Below are 16229 nucleotides of genomic sequence, written 5' to 3' on the forward strand. Positions count from 1 at the left end.
TCAGTAACAGTGGCTTTGAGGTAAGAATTTAACAGATTACGAATATTTCTGTTCTTACAAAACCCCTTGCTCTGCATACAGACAGAAAAAGAATTTTCTTTGCTGCATATGTCCCTGTTTATCTACAAGAGCTAAAACACTGTCACACATGACACAAAATACTCAGAGTATATTTTAAAGCATTTCCTGGTGTCTTACAGCTTGTCATGACTAAAATCCAGGTTTTAATCAAAATCCCAGTCACCAAGAATTCCTGGGAGAAGATGAATACTCTATTTAGTGACAGTCTAATAGGGAAATAAGGGCACTAAAGCACTCCTGAAAGATACTAAATTGGGTCCTAAAATATAGGACTGCTTCCAATCTTTATAAATTTAGCTCTGCAAGTTTTGCAAATTCAATATTCTGCGAAAGCAGGGTAGATTTTACTTTCTCCTAGCTTACTGCCAAAAACATCAGCTCTATCCAAGCATTAGTTAATTGAGGAAAGCCAAAAGTTTGTTCTACGTACGCAGAAAAAGTGGTTTATTTTGGTTTCTTAAGACTACAGCTCTTAGATCAGGCTTCTTCAGCATTTATAAATCTGGGACAAGCCTTGTGAGTGAATTTTGGCTTTAAACTTAAGATTTTATGAATTCTGATTCAGAAATGCCAACTTCAAAAAGAGTAAATGTATGCATTGTAAGAAATCCCATACTGACTCAAGCAGATTTTTCTAACCACAAGCCTAGATAGAAATCCAGCCTTTTGGATATTGTTAGAGTATCTTCAAGACACAATGCAAAACAGTATTTATCCCTATGGCAGCCAATAGATATTTGGACATAAATAGCTCAAGAGGATGAATTACACTATATAAGATCTGAAAGGGCGATTTAACCTCTCTCCCATACACAACACCCACAGGCTGTACTTGTCAAGATAGGACACTTCTCCCCTACTATGCCTTCAGCTTCTTTTAATAAAGCTTCTTGTCTTCCATGGGACATTGGTTTGGAAAGCATCCAGCTTGCTACCCAGAAATGTTTTTCTGCTGGAAGCAGTTCCACATTCATCCTACTCGCACTACAAACCAGCAACAGCTTGTTTTGGAAGCTGAATCATCACCTGTCTGACACTAACGGAGAAAGCAAAGAGGGGGTGAAGGCAAAAGGAGGATTTCTAGGTGGATTCTGTACCTGATACGAGACCTATTCTACTGCACTGCTTGTGTTTCTTGCCAGGATTGCACTGCTGACCAAAACCTGCCTGAAGAGTCTTCAAAGCTTCTGCAAGAGTCCGAAGATCAGATCTAAGCCTGCTCAGGTTTAAGTTAGCTGTTTCCAGTGAATCAGAAGTTTAACATACATTTCAAATCCACTGCAGAAAAAAATATTAAAAGTAAATTTTTAAAGGAAGCCTTTTTCCTCAGTCCCTGAAGCTCTGATTTCAACGTTCACATTTATGCTTCAAAATTACGTGATGGTACTTCTATTTTGTACTATTTTGAAGCCCTTCAAAGCAAGCTGTGACACATTTTGGACATCAAACTCGTAATGCTTTAAGCTTAGTAAATTCTAATAACTGGTAAGACTTTGTTTTGTCATATAGTTACAGGTTAAAGAGAAAGGAATAATACAAATATTGAGGACAAAAATATTTAACTTGGTGAAGCTAACCACGAACAACTAGAAAGTCATATTAAGTTTCTTCTCAGACAACACAAACCTTTAGATAGAATTACTAAAATCTACTCATTTTATTGCAATAGCAAGAAAAACGTTGGAGTGACATTTAGCCCACAGTTTCTGTAGGTGTTTTTTGATATTTTTTGAACCAAAAAAAAAAAGCAAACAAAAAACCTGACACAGACCGAGTTTTTGTAGTCACAAAATCCTTCCAAACAAAATTTGAAGCAGAAAACAAAGGTGACCTCAGATGAAAGTCCAGCCATTACTGGAGAATTTCCTCAAGACTGAGGAGTAGAGAGGGAACACATGGAATTTTCCAGCCTCAAAGCTGTAATATTCTCTCTCACATTTTTCTCTTTAAGAGGAAAAATGAAACACTCTGCTAGGTTTGCTGTTAACTCCCTACAAGATACACTTCTTCATGCGAGCCCTATCATCTACTTATCAAAGGTCTTAGATCCCTACTTAAGTCTCTCCCCTGCATGTATCCTTACCATAGGGCAAGCAAGTCAGTGTTTGTACTTTCTCATAACCGAACTCAAAAACACTGAAGGTTAAACTAAGCTCTAAGTGTCCATCTGGAATGAAATTCTTCTCCATCCCAGACTTCTGAAGACCTTTGAGCACTGCAGGTCATGCATCACAACACCCCATTCACCGTACAAGGCTCGCTTATCAGATAATCACGTCACATCTTGACATGAAAACAGCCCGGAGGAACACCTCGGTCCCTGGGACACTAATATTTAACAAAACCAGGAGAACTTCAATCCATTTCAAGCAGCTCCGCATATCTACACTAGTTGCGCACGGTCCACTAAGCAATTTGCACTCTACGTATCCTCTATAGGAACATTAAGCAGATTTTCCTACAATAATATAAGCTGTCTGAAAGCTATAGGAATGAATCCAAATGTGAAGCATTTGAACTAAGTCTGTGAACCAGCTGAGATTTAGGGAACCTTTTATTTTTGAGAGGAAGTCAGGCAGCTGCCAGAGTTTCCATTTGCCCATTTTCTAAGCGTAATGCACAAGTCAAAAGAATCTGCGGGAAAAGTGTGGCTGCCTGCCACTAAGTTCTCAAAAGAAATCATCTGGTCATGTGAGGTAGAAGACAGCGTTCATCATTAGCAATGCAAAAGAACAAGAGTTTAGCTCTGCTAGCACTAATTCTTGACCACCTACTCTTTTTCTATATGACTAACACTACGGAAATAGCCTGAAAGAGGTATATCACATTTTAAATATCTATCACTGCAAATATTAGCCTCTACAAAAGAAATTTTATGCTGAACAGACAGAGCAGCATCTCCAACCACCTCATCTCGCTTTTGTTTGTTTCTTCAAAGCTATGAACAGTCAGATCAGTGCAAGGTTATAAGTTCACATATTCATGTCCAGGCTATTACAGAACAGTTCACTCTTTGAACGATTTCAGGGATAATTTAAGGATCTGTATATCTCAATTAACTCCATACCTCAACTACATGACACTGAACATACAGGACTAAAGTTACCCTGTCTTTATTTGAGAGGACAACACATCAGATCGTGTTCTTATGGCTGAACTCCTAACATTAAGGATTCTGAAGAGTCACGGAAACTTCACAACAAAGCTACAAAGAAAGTAAAACGCTGGGTGCACATAAGCCTTTCAAACAAAGGGGCTCGAGACATGCAGAACAGAGCAAGGACAGGACTGTGCAAACAGTAGCCATACTATAGGGGGAAAAAAAAACGCAGAAGGCTGAAAATATCTATTCCCAGGCTGCCAAGAAGAAACCTGCTGTTAAGGACTAAGTTCAATTCCTCAACTTTCTACAGTCATTTTGTACAACTAAGGACAAGCTATTTAAACTTCACTTTTTTTGTGGCAACCAGAAGTGGTTGTCTTATCCTCTCCCGCATCCTAGTCCAATCAAGAGAACCAGTTTCAAGTCAGATCTTGGCATCTTGGCCCTGATCTGGTTCACCATGTGGCAACACAAGATCCACTGCCAACAAAAGAGATGCAACATGATGCACTGTGCTAAGTGAACTGACTGACCCAGGTAGCAAAAGCTCATGGGTCTGTCAGGTTAAAGCAAGTACAGCCTCAGCCTCTCAGGATAGATAGTACTTTTCTCAGAGTGGTGTTGAGAGGTGATAGAGCTTTAAACAGGTACAAAATCTGAAGACTGAATATAGAATTGCAAAAGGACGAGATAGAGGAGAAGGAAGGTTAATGTATTCAAAGGCAAGCAAAATCATTAAGGATAAGCAACAAAGCAACGGAAAATGCAAACACTGACATTCAGCTTTGGGTAGCTAGCTGCTAGGCTAAAAGGAAACAGCATAGACGATTTCCAGAGGTCCCTTCCAACCTTACCAACTCTATGATTCTACGATAAACATGCCAATACATATTATTCTGGCCCTCAGAAGCAGTTACAAAATGTAGAGTCTTCAAGTAACAAGAAGTTCACTAAGTAACACTAAGTACAGGATTTCTCTAGTTTCCTTAAACGATTGAGTTCTCCAGAAACGAGATGCAATTACGTTTCAGGAACCAAGGAATCAGGATTATTCACCTCTAACCTGACCAGAAGAAAGAACAGTCTTGTTAGCTAACACAGCACAGGAGCTGTGTTTTTCATTATGCCAGCCTTTGTCAGTACTTCCACTCTTGGAAAAGTTCAACATTGTCGACTGTAACTCCACTCTCAAAGTACAAGGGGAGGCGTAGAAGCACCATCTCAACTCAAATGAAGTCCCAGGAGAAAACAGTTGAATAGAATAAACTCAATGTGTTAAATATTAAAAGGTTAAAAAAAATAGAAAAAAAAGAGTAACACCCAATAGCTTAAAAAAATGTGACCATATGCATTCACTTAATTACTGCTTAAGAGGAAAAAAGGCTATTTTTGAGAAAATTATTTTGGTGCACACTAGATATCTTGCTTCATACTAGTGAAATTCCATTCAAGAAAAAATCTCTACTATTGCTTGCAATGAAGTGGAAAGCGGACTGTCTCTAGGCACTGACAGATTAAGCCACAGCCAAGGCAGCAGACTGACGCATTGGCAAAATCATCAGCATGTAACACCCCTCCGGCCCACAGCAGTAGCTGCAGATCCTGCCTCAATTTGGTGATGCCACGCGCTACCTCAGGCGCTCCTGTCTTTTGAGTAACACTAAAGCAACGCTGATAAACAGCCACAGCTCCCTGCTGCTTCCTCTCTCCTGAACCTAAGGGCAAGCGAGGGTTGCAGGAGAAGAAAGCCACCAGTTGTAAAAGGCCCCTGTGTTGCATGAAGCTGTTTACCCTCCCTTCCCGGTCAGTAACACTACAGTGTCTCAGGAGGGCAGGCAGCGCTCAGAAGCTCAAGGATGAATGCAGGCACTTGCTCCATCTCAACACTCGCAGATGCTCAGGGAGGTCAGTGCAGGGCAGAGCAAAGCTGTTCTATCAATATAGCAGAGAAACCTTGAGCTAAAGCATGTGGAAAGAGATGCTTACTGCTGGTTTTGACAACCTGTTGCAATGAACTCCCTAACACAGTGCTCAGCTGAACAGCTGCCTCACAAAGAGATGCTGATTTTCAAGGAAAATAAACCTTAAAATTAAAGCCATCATTCCTATCATGTGCTTGGAGTCACAAACCATGCTAATGTTGTCCAGCGGGTATGCTGGCATCTGTGCAGAAGGTATCACAAAAGTGACAGATTAGACCAGAATAAAAAAACAATAATAAAGAAAAAAAATATATATATATACACACACACCACTCTGGTGCCAGGCATCCATTAAATTCATCTGCTAAGTCACCAACTCCCCTGCAGTCAGACACACAAGATTCTCTTCCTATGCCAGAACAAGCTTTTCATGAAGTTCAATTGCACACAGACAAAAAGCACTACATCCAGAGCCAAGAGTACCTCTGTTCTTATCAAATCTGCAGTCCAAAACCACTACACAGGTTTCAGAAGACACTTCAGTGCAATAGCTCAATTGTTTTTATACTTCCTATCAACAGAATGGGCTCTATCTCCCTCATGTTGAGATTTAAGAGTTGCTCATATACAGTGCTTTTAAGTTGAAATGATCTAAAAAAAAAAAAAAAAAAAAAAAAAAAAAAAAAAAAAAAAAAGGCAGTTAACAGCAAAACTGGCTGCCAATGTCCTGCTCTGGAAGCAAAGCCTCTACTCCCATTCACCCTGACACCCTCTAAGTCATCCTTAAAAGAGTGTTTTCCTTCTAGGCAAAAGCAGCATGCTCTTAAATACAACTGAAAGCTTGCTTTGTCCAAAATAACTAGGTGGGTGTTAAAAACAGCTCTAACTAGAAATCATGATACAGGTATTTACTGAGAACTCACAAGGTCTAGACTTCTCTGCATCCCTTGCTCTCCTCACTACTAATGATGCCTCTGATGGTGTTAGGTCCACCTTCAGCTTGCTAGCCACTTAAATGAAGAACTTACCCTTAGCCACTCTAAGTTCACCACATTGTTATCTCTGAGGGAAAGAAGGGCTCCAAAAGCAGCAGTGATAAGAGCTTTCATAACTGACTTTTTATCTCTCCTTATGCACATACTCAGAAATCCAAAGGCTGGTGGGACAGCACACTATACCTGAAGTAGCTACTTCATATTATATGGATTAGTCAATTCTACCACTATGTACATGAACATTTAAATAAGCTTCCTCCACACTCCCCAAAAATAACAGATCATCTTCGATTCTCTTACCATTCACAGCTTTTTCTATCAGTTCTTCGCAAGCATCAAAGTCTCCCTTCAGTACTAGTTTGTCGTGCAGGTCTGTCAACATAGGGTGCTCCAGAGCAATCTTGGTTTTCTTCTGCAGTGATTCAAAAGCTTCAGTGTAGTTGTGCTGACGAAAATGCTTTAGGCAAAGGCGAATGGCTTCCTGTTCACGGTACTACTGGAACACAAGAAAACCTATGAGATATGTAGATTTTTCTTTTACTAGCATTGTTGGTAACTACACATGAACCTGTCTGGAGACAAAAAAGGGCTCTCTTACACATACTGCATATAAATTGCTCGTAAGTTTACAGAGGAATGCCATAGGAAAGAAACTAGGAGCTATACAAATATTTACTTTTCAGGAGTACAGAAGTTATACAACTTGATATTACCCAATTTAACAAACATACAGCAAGAGATTGCACAGTGTCCCAGATCTCTAAAGCAACCGCTATTCTTTCCCCATCTGGTTGGTCCTGCTGTTTGAGGCCTACACAAAATACAGAAGCAGGAAAAAGCCTTCTCTATCAGCGTTACATAATTTGATTGTATGACTCTTACATAACAAAATAATTTAGAAGCGCAAGTAGGTCGCAGCTTTTCTGGAAGCAGAAGAAAAAACATTAGAATAGGAATACTCATCATGACCGTCGCTAATATAACGAACAGGCAGAATGTATGGATAGCCACAAATCTTGAAGTTCATAAGGACCTCAAATTAATTACAGTAAGTATGTGTATGTGTGCCAAAATTTTACTCTCCAAATATTTCCATGTGCCTTTCAGCTGAACCCCACTTTCATGCTACAGAATAGCCAAAGTTACCTATTTTCCACTCCACTGCAAGAAAGATTGAGGAAAGCTGGAGAAACCCAAGCTAGATCAAAAATAAAGGCATAGAAACATGACAAGTACACTTTAGATTAAAAACTACAGCTCATGCTGTTATCCTACCAAATGATCCAATGCATATTAAGAGATGCTAACAATTTGCAAGAGGAACACAGTTTTCTGAAGTTTATAGGTAGCTAGCACCTCCAGAACCATTGATTTTTAAACATAACCTCCATATTTAAATTTAAAAAGTCTTCTCTTGACTTCTATCCTTAACATCTGTCATTTGGTCTGACTAAGAAATAAATTTAAAAAAATCAATTTAAGCATCTACAAGACTCATCAAGTTACAGACAAAAAAAGGTTTTCTTTTTAAATGGATATTAACTGCTGAACGTGAAGTTTGTGTTCATTTATTAAAATACTGTAACTTTTCCAAAAACTTGGAACAGGCACTAACATTAAATACAAGTTTGTGCTCTTTAAATAATGACTATATAGAAAGAATTTCATAAACTGAAGCAGCTGAAGAGAAACACAGCCACGTGCAATATTTTTTAGTTCTTAATCCATCAGTATTTCACAGCTGTGAAGAGCAAGAGCTATGCATTTTTTGAAAATCAGTTCCCAGCCCACACAAAAAAGGCCAAGGACACGTAGCGATAAAAGTACAAGACTGACAACAGAATACCAGACCTAGAAACTCTGCTTTGCAGCACAACTGGAAAAAAAAAAAAAAAAATCTCGCTTCACTGTTTTTTCTTTCTTTCTTTCAAAGAGATACTTAAGACGTTGTCTTTAAAGAAATGTTCGCTCATATCACTTAAGTCCAAAACCACATTACTTAACTGCTCAAAAGGGATAGCAAGCAAAAGGATGGCTGCACACCAGTAATAACCAACTTCTGCACATTCAGCTCCTCAGGTATAGCAATGAGACAAAATCCAGACTTTGCATAAAACATCTACTGCCTCTTGGATGCAAGCTGGCCACTCTTTATGCGATATAAAGATTTGTATTTAAGCGACACTATTATAATACTGTTAGAGAGATACTGTGAGAAAAACAGTAACAGAACCCAGATTTTGGACAACAATACCACTAAAGTTAAATGTAAAAATGTTAAGGCAAAAAGGTGGGTAAAAAAGTAAATAAAAGGCTCCATTTCACATGCTGTTACGCAAGTTTAAAGAGACAACAATCCCAAGAATGGTTTTGATTTGAAGCTGTAAATATTCGCTTTGGTTCAAAAACATAACAAGAGCATGAGACTAAAATATTAGCATTATCAAATGCAGGAGTTGAATTAGAAATATTTTAGTGCTGATTATCAAAAACAAAGCGATAACTCTAGATAAAATGCCACTTCTCAGCTGACGAAGTATTCTCACATCACAGAAAAACCAAAGTAGTAAGGCTTCCTAGGGCAGTAGCAACAAGGATAGTTTCAAATGGACAGTAAGGGGGAGGCAATTAAGAAATCGAGGAGCATGTCTGCTATTTCAGGTCCTTATCCAGTACCCCCAAGTTCACTCAAGGGAGGGGTTTTTGATTAAAACACACACCAGAAATGAAGGGCAGCTGAGCAGACTAGAGGCAAGGCAGTTGGTGCGTGATAACCTCCTCCTTGTCTGATGTCTCAGGGAGCAGAGAAGAATTACTGGACACAAGTTAGGCATGGTTTTAGGTCGAAAGGGTGAAGACCTGCTGTGCATGCACTTGTACTGTAAGCAGCTGCTTGCAGTCCAGTAGCTCTAGTCAAGGCTGTGCACAAACGCTCTGGCTCCCCAGTGCCCTCACGTTCTCCAGTTTCAAAATTCACGGTCTTTGAGTCTTAAGAACAGACGTGAAAATATCCACAGCATTTCAAAGAATTAGAAGCAACTGAGATCAACCTTTCCTGCACCCCCCCAAACATGGGTCAGTATGCACCCTGCTATATGGCTCTGGCAACAGCGGTCTCTCAAGACTCTGGGAGAAGAATATCAATGACACATGCACTGATCACCAAAAACTTGGCAAATGATCCATGCAGTGCCCAAACAACTGAGACTGAGCCTCTGCCTTGCTGCTTTAGGACTCTAAGCTTTAGAAGAGCACCACAGGTGCCCTAGAAGAAGTTAATTCTGACTGTCACAAGATGACACATTGGTCACGAAGCACCGGCTGCACAGGACATGACAGAACAGGACAGACAGCAACATCATCATGAGATGGCTCCTGATTTATCAAACCACACACTAACTTTCTAGCTGCAGCAACTGATTTCAAAAAACACCAGAAGCACCACCATGTGCAAAGTCAGCAGGCAGGAGCACAGAATGTCCCAATTCCATTACTGGAGCTCATGCTTTGCATAAGACCAACTGACAAGTCACACATTCAACACTCTCATGATTAAGTCTGCAAATGCTATCAGCAGTCTGCACTTTTCAGACTTGGACAACTGTGATCAGAAGACTAAAGGATGCTGATACTGCTTTAGTCATAGAATAAATAGCTACAGCCAACTTTCACTGGGACCATTACTGCTGCTTTTCAATCCTCCACAAAGCCTGTGAGCTTGGTACAAACATGTATGAGCTTGACAGCATGGCCAAAGGGTTTCTTTACTGCACTGACAGTTTAATCAGTTTAATGCAGTTGGTAGCAGCATAAACTGAAGGGGGAGGCCTCAGTCTCCCCCATCATGCCCAGACTTTATTCCCTTTGACTTTTTCCCTACTATAAGCAGAGAGATGCTACTCCGCTACTCAGTCTTATTCATCTGGGATGAATAAGGAGCAGCAACAAAATTAACTTTGGTTGTAAATATGCACTTTCCTCCCACAGGAGGGGCATCTGTTGTAATTAATATATAGTTTCTACAAATAGTGTTTAGAACGCTTTGAACTTTCTGTCCAAATTGACAGATGGCGTAAGTCACCTCATCTCACAATCTAGAAGTGCCAGCTCCCTCCTCCACTGCAGAATATTCAATAGAAAGATAGTAAGATGGAAGTATCAGAAGCACAAGGAGTTGTAATAGGTAAGACATCAATACAGAGTCTCTTTAAACAAGAGGAAAAAGGTCCTTTTTACACCCTGTAACAAACAGCATAGGTAACCTAGAAAAGTTCACATCCAGGGAGTACATGCAGTAAGACTGGTAACAGTTAAAAAAACTAATTAAAAAGTATGAAGAGGTAGAAATAAAAGTCAAGTCTCTGTTTAGACTCATTTCCTTTCCAATATAAATGTTATTTTATAACTTTGTCCTCTTTGACTCAGTGCTCCTTTCTTACTGGTATGTTTCTTCCTTTGATGTCTACTTAGGAGTTTCTACAGAACCTGCAGATACAATTCAAAAATATAAATTTAAAGTCAGCAACATAGTTTGAGTTTTAACTATCTGTTTGTTGTTTTAATGCCTGATATTTAAGGAAAGAAAAGGTCACAATCTCCTGAAAGAGAAGTTCCACAAGATTTTGAGGCTACACATCTTCAAACAAACAGGCACCTAAAATGCAGGCCTACCTTGCTGTACCAGTTGAGGCACGGTTGGACCACATCTGGATCATCAATGCCATTAAGTTCAACATACCAGATACTAAAATTGAAGCTAGGTCCCCAGGATAAGAGTGGAACTGGAGAAGAAAGGAAAAGGAGAAAAAGATACATAATATCAAATGACCATTGCATTAGTCTTATAAGGCTATACATAGTACTATTTCAACAGAAAGCTTTTGAAGGTTAAATTAACTTTTGATCTCGCATGTTCTATTTCGTTTAGTAATCTTAAGAAAATTACCAGATATGTCATATTAGAGCTGTCATTTAAAGCACCCTGCACTAAGGAACATTAACATTGCAGATCTGTACAGAGCAGAAGCTTGCATATATAAGAGCAGAAATACTATCACTTAAAACAGCTCAGCAGATGCAACAAGCTTTGACATGGATGGGAGTCACATGAGCATACTAGAAACAATATTTGCTCCTCATAGTACATTTATTTCAACATTTGTCAGCAACAGTTATTTTCCCCTAATGGTAAAAGCAGGAAGCTTGGATATTTAAAATTTTACAAAATTAGCAACTTCAAGTTGCAGAGGAAAGAGGGAGGGTAGGAAGGAAAACTGCCAGTTTCCAGTTTAAAAAGCCTTTCTAAATTTTATGTATTGAAACCCATGCAGCTGTTTTGGTTAGTGCTGTTTTAGCTAGGTATCAGAACAAACATACTCAATATTTTAAGAGATCTGTGAAGCACACTGTAGCCTCTAAGGCTTCTCTATCACTCTGTTAACATCTATGATCTTGCATTAATTTGTTAATAAACCTGTAGATTAGAAGTTGTTTCTCAGAGCAATTCCAGCCCCCAGAAAGCTATACTTATATATATGGTAAACAGAAAAAGGTGGTCAGTATTAAAGATGAGTCAGCAGTTATCAACAACAGTAGAGAGAGCCTGCTAAATCCTCTCTTCCACGGACAAACTGTTCTTGCCATAGATTAAGTCACTAGTTGTCTTTCAAAGTGCTATGAAATACCACTTAGATTACTAGTTTGCTGAACTAAGGCTTTCTGATCTACTCCTTGAGGATTAAAAACCAAAATTAATCTCAAAGTTGTTGTTGAACTGTTAAAGGTTCTTAAATATTTAATTTTTTACCATGCCAGATTGATTATTTTTTGCAACGCATTTGGGCACAAAACTTACGTTCAAATGCATGACACTTAATTAAGAGTTTTTGTACGAACATATTGATGAAGACTTATGACAACTTCTAGCAACGCCCATCAGGAGAACACATTTTTAGAAAAGATCCAAAGAGAATGTGAATGTGTACTTCTTAACTGATTTTAATGTGCATAACTAGGTCCCACACACTTTAGAGAAATGCTGATGTCAGTCTACTGAAAACTGGTTCCATCTCTCTACTCCAGGCCTAAGGCAACATCAATTATTTTTAATAATTTCTTTTTTTCTTTTAATGTGACTGGCATAAGCTCTCAAATCACCCGATTCAAACAGTCTGTTATTCCTTGATTGTTCACTATTCACGATGAGATGCTTTTAGAGCTATTCATAGTAGATACATGTTCATGGAGACAGAGAAGTGAACTAGTCAGGAAAACGAAGAGTCATCTGCCTTTCATCTGCACTGTGCACACCCTGCCCAAGAAACATCTTTCTTGCTGTCCTAGTTTTGCCTTCTGGACAAGGTCAGTGCTGCTAATAAGGTATTTAATTTTAAACTTATCTATATATTCAATTTATAAGAAGTAATGGTTTATGGTATTAGCAGAGAGGCCTTGGGAATTGATGAAGTGATTGATTCGAGTTCTGTATGAAACAATATTAAGCTCAGTGAACAGGAACAGCAGCTACATTGGTCTGTTTTCTCATGGTCCTTGTAGGACAGCAAACTGCCAACTGCTAGAGCTAGTAAACAGTCCAGGGCATCCCACGTATTAGGGCAGCAGACTGACAAAATACTGCACTTTTGCTTCGTCCTCAGACCTGAACAAAGAGACCAAGACCAAATTGAAGCTTAATTTATTATTTGTTCATCTGCAAAGAATTTAAGTCTATTCATCAGCTTCTTCCACTGAATCACCAAACCAAGCCTACAGACAACCTAACATGGACTAAGACCGTAAATTTCATGGTCAAGAATCCACTACTAGTTTCATAATGTTGGACTTACATGGGTGAACCAAACCCAAGTTTTACCACCTCGTTCCAGGGAAAAAACAAAAACAAAAACAAAAAAAAAACCCCACAAACTTCTCCACCTCTATTTCTTTTAAGTAGCCTCAAAATTTGTACCAATTTCTCCTGGAAAAAAAATGAGCAGTCCACCTATTTGTTTTGCTGGCCAACTACAGCCCTACAGAAGTACCTGGAGGGGCATAAAAGAGTTCTGTGTAGTTATTACCGCAAAAATGCAAAGCGCAACCAACTCGTTGAGCCTTCCCCCCCCCCAACATTAACCCTCTGAACTTTCAGTCTTGTTCATAAGAAATAAAACAGTAGAAAAGGTGATTTTAACATCGAGATCTCCATGGGACAATCACCTACTTTAAGAACATAAGTTAATTTGCACAGGGCACATGAGCGTTTCTCCAGCGCTGCACAGACAGAAAACTGAACCTGACCTTTTTATACTGCTCCAAAAGAGGAGGAAAAGAAACAAAGCACAAATACTGAAACAGCAACACAAATTCTATCTCTTTAGCAAATATTATTTTAAGTGTTTCACTGGAACAACTCCCTATTTTTGAACCCCTTCACAGGCTCGCAGGCAACATGAAAGAGAAATCTCTCATCCTCCTTTCACAGCCTCTGCCCGCTTCTTTTAAAGCCTCCACAGGTGCACTGAGCACTATAGCTAAAACTCCTTTTTAGAGCAGCAACAATCTAAATTAGACCTGAAATAAGGAAACACACAAAGTGGTGCAAGGAAGTAGCAAAATTCACACAAAAAGGACTATTACTAGCATTGCTTCTTTCTGTGACACAGGAAGTTACATTTTATTTTTACGTAAGTCAAGAGCGCTGGCTGAGGAAGCGAGCCCTCCCACGTGGGACTCCAGCTCTTCTCACATCTCCAAAAGCCTGGGTATGTTTCTTTCCCCCTCCTTCACAAAATTCTGATTTTGTATCGCCACCTAGGTATACGCAGACCCACTAAAGTTGAGAAACAGCCCTCTACAAATAAACAATATTAAAAAAAAAAAAATCAGTGAACATCCTGTTCCGCAACATACTGTGGTTGTAGAAGTTATGCCTTATTTTATTCCCTATTTGTTATAGCGTTCCCCCTCCTAACACCTCTGAGGTGGAAAGATGCACCATTTAAAGTACTGAATCCAAACCCTAAAGCTACAGTATTTCTAGGCAGTTTAATATAAAATCATACTCTTTTTTTTCCCCTTCATGCAGTACACTAATCCATCCTGAAATGCAAACAACCATACAGACCAGCTGAACTGCTGCTCCAGAGTGAGAGGTGCCAGCAGAAAAGAAATCAATATCCTTTTTAGAGGAACAGAAGGTTTTTAGGTCACTTAAACGCTTCTTTAGCCACACAAGGATGATTTTAGGTCATATTTTTCAATGATAATTGCAGGCTAAGCCTAGAAAAGGATTGTAACCTTGTATACTACAGAAGACAGCAATAGAGGCATTAAATGCAGCGTGCAATCGTTTCAAATACATCTTAACCTAATTTCTGTGCCCCTCACTACAGACATTACGTACTTAGTCACATAAACAACGTGTCTGCAAAAAGCAGGTAGAGATGTAGTCAATACACTCGCATAGGAAACACCGGTAAGGAAAGAACTGCTCATTTCTACTACAACAAAGCTTAAGAAGCACAAAGCCTAACCAGCAACTGCCACGCTTGTAACCGACTGGCATGAGAAACAACAGCAGGCTTTTCTTGAAGCTTTTTCCATGACAGTCCGTCTTTAAAACACTTTCTGCTTTCAAGAACACAGGTTTTTTTTAAAAGTAGCTGCAAAACAAAGACAAACAAAGCTGACAGACTTGAAAAAGATCACTTCTCAATGCCACGTCCAGGTAAGTATCTTCTCCCCCCTCCGAGTTCTTTAATGAGGTGCAAGAATTACTCCTCAAGCAGGTCAAAAGCCTGCACAACCGGGCATCTCCGTTCTAAGGAAGGGAAGTTGAGCTAAATAAAAGTGCAAATCTCCTCTGGCAAAAGAGAAGTTGCTTAGTTCTTCCGCTTCCTGTAAGTCTGAAAATATATATATATATATCATTTAATATCTAGGCAATGGAAGTTTTTTGAGAACTCCACACACACACAGACCTCGCGCTGGTATAAACCTTCCTCTTCGACTGTTAACTACAGTATATAGATCAACGTGCTTATCTATAGAATTAGAAAGCAAATGCTGGATGCAAGCAGCTGCAGAATTAAATAATGCCTTCACCAAACACACAAACCTCTCTGGTAACAGTAACTCCTGTGCTGTCGGTCGAGTCCAAAAGGGCAGATTTTGGCCTGATGTGGACTGGCAGCATTACAAGAAACACAGCACTGCATTTCAAATTTCAAGTTATTTTGGCTAGCGGCTTGGAAATTTTAACAAACAAATCTAGCAATCAACTAGAAATTTTAATAGGTTTTGGTCAAAGATTGCAATAATTGTCCTAGCATTGGAATTTCATCGTAGAAGATAGCTGCAAGAAATGAAAGACTAACAGTAGCTAAAAAACAACACTCATCTCAAATTGTAGCTAGTGAACAAGTGACATTTAAATACAAATCAAATAGGAATGTACATAAAGCCAAATAATTGTCACTATGTGAGGAACCCATTCCAGTAAAAAAAAGCAGTATCACTTAAGAACTGACACTACTCACGTCAAGTCTGAGAAAAATAAGTAAATAAATAATCACACTACCAGGAGGTATTAATGAGCCTAATATTTCACTTGCCTAATAGTTTTCAGTATATAGCTAAGTTTCATAATAGCTGAGCAGAAAAACACGTTTTGAAGGGTTACCAGTTACATCTTCATATCTGTAACTAATCACCTTTCTGTTCACCTCTTGAGTCATCCAAGAGTTATCCAACATTTATTAATCATGAAAAAACATCCTGAAAACTTTCTCCCCTTCTGAAAGAATAGGAAAAAAAAAACACACAGTTTATGACATACAAACGAATACTTGATTCCTAGACTTCAACTTTCACCTCCTCAGGCAAAGACGAGCGGTGACTCAGAAAGCTGCAAAGATGACACCAGAGCAATATAAAGGCTTCCAGGGGGAGCCCCCGAACAGCTACCATCATCCAAGTCTTGGCAAAGAAATTGCCCCACACTTCAAAACACTCCTAAATTACTCTGAGTTAGTCAGGGGAATCACTTTTTTTTTTTAAGCAACTATCTCCTCGTCTCTTTTTTTTAAACCTTAAACAGTTACGGCAAAACCAGTAATTCTTTAACTGTCT

The 16229-nt window shown here is 39.0% G+C and overlaps 1 protein-coding gene across 2 annotated transcripts in view; it reads right to left on the reverse strand.

Moving 5' to 3' along the window:
- MKLN1 (muskelin 1) overlaps nt 1–16229 on the reverse strand; it is a 98247-nt gene that overhangs the window by 55635 nt on the left and 26383 nt on the right. The window contains exons 5-6 of one of the 2 annotated variants that reach the window (XM_062580431.1): nt 10773–10882; nt 6402–6594 (exon numbers count right to left, since the gene is read on the reverse strand). In XM_062580431.1, the coding sequence (XP_062436415.1) occupies nt 6402–6594; nt 10773–10882 (303 nt within the window). The remainder of the gene's footprint in view (nt 1–6401; nt 6595–10772; nt 10883–16229) is intronic. The other variant, XM_062580440.1, reaches the window with a different exon arrangement.

Source organism: Rhea pennata, chromosome 1 (assembly GCF_028389875.1).
Source record: "Rhea pennata isolate bPtePen1 chromosome 1, bPtePen1.pri, whole genome shotgun sequence".
Lineage (NCBI taxonomy): Eukaryota > Metazoa > Chordata > Aves > Rheiformes > Rheidae > Rhea > Rhea pennata.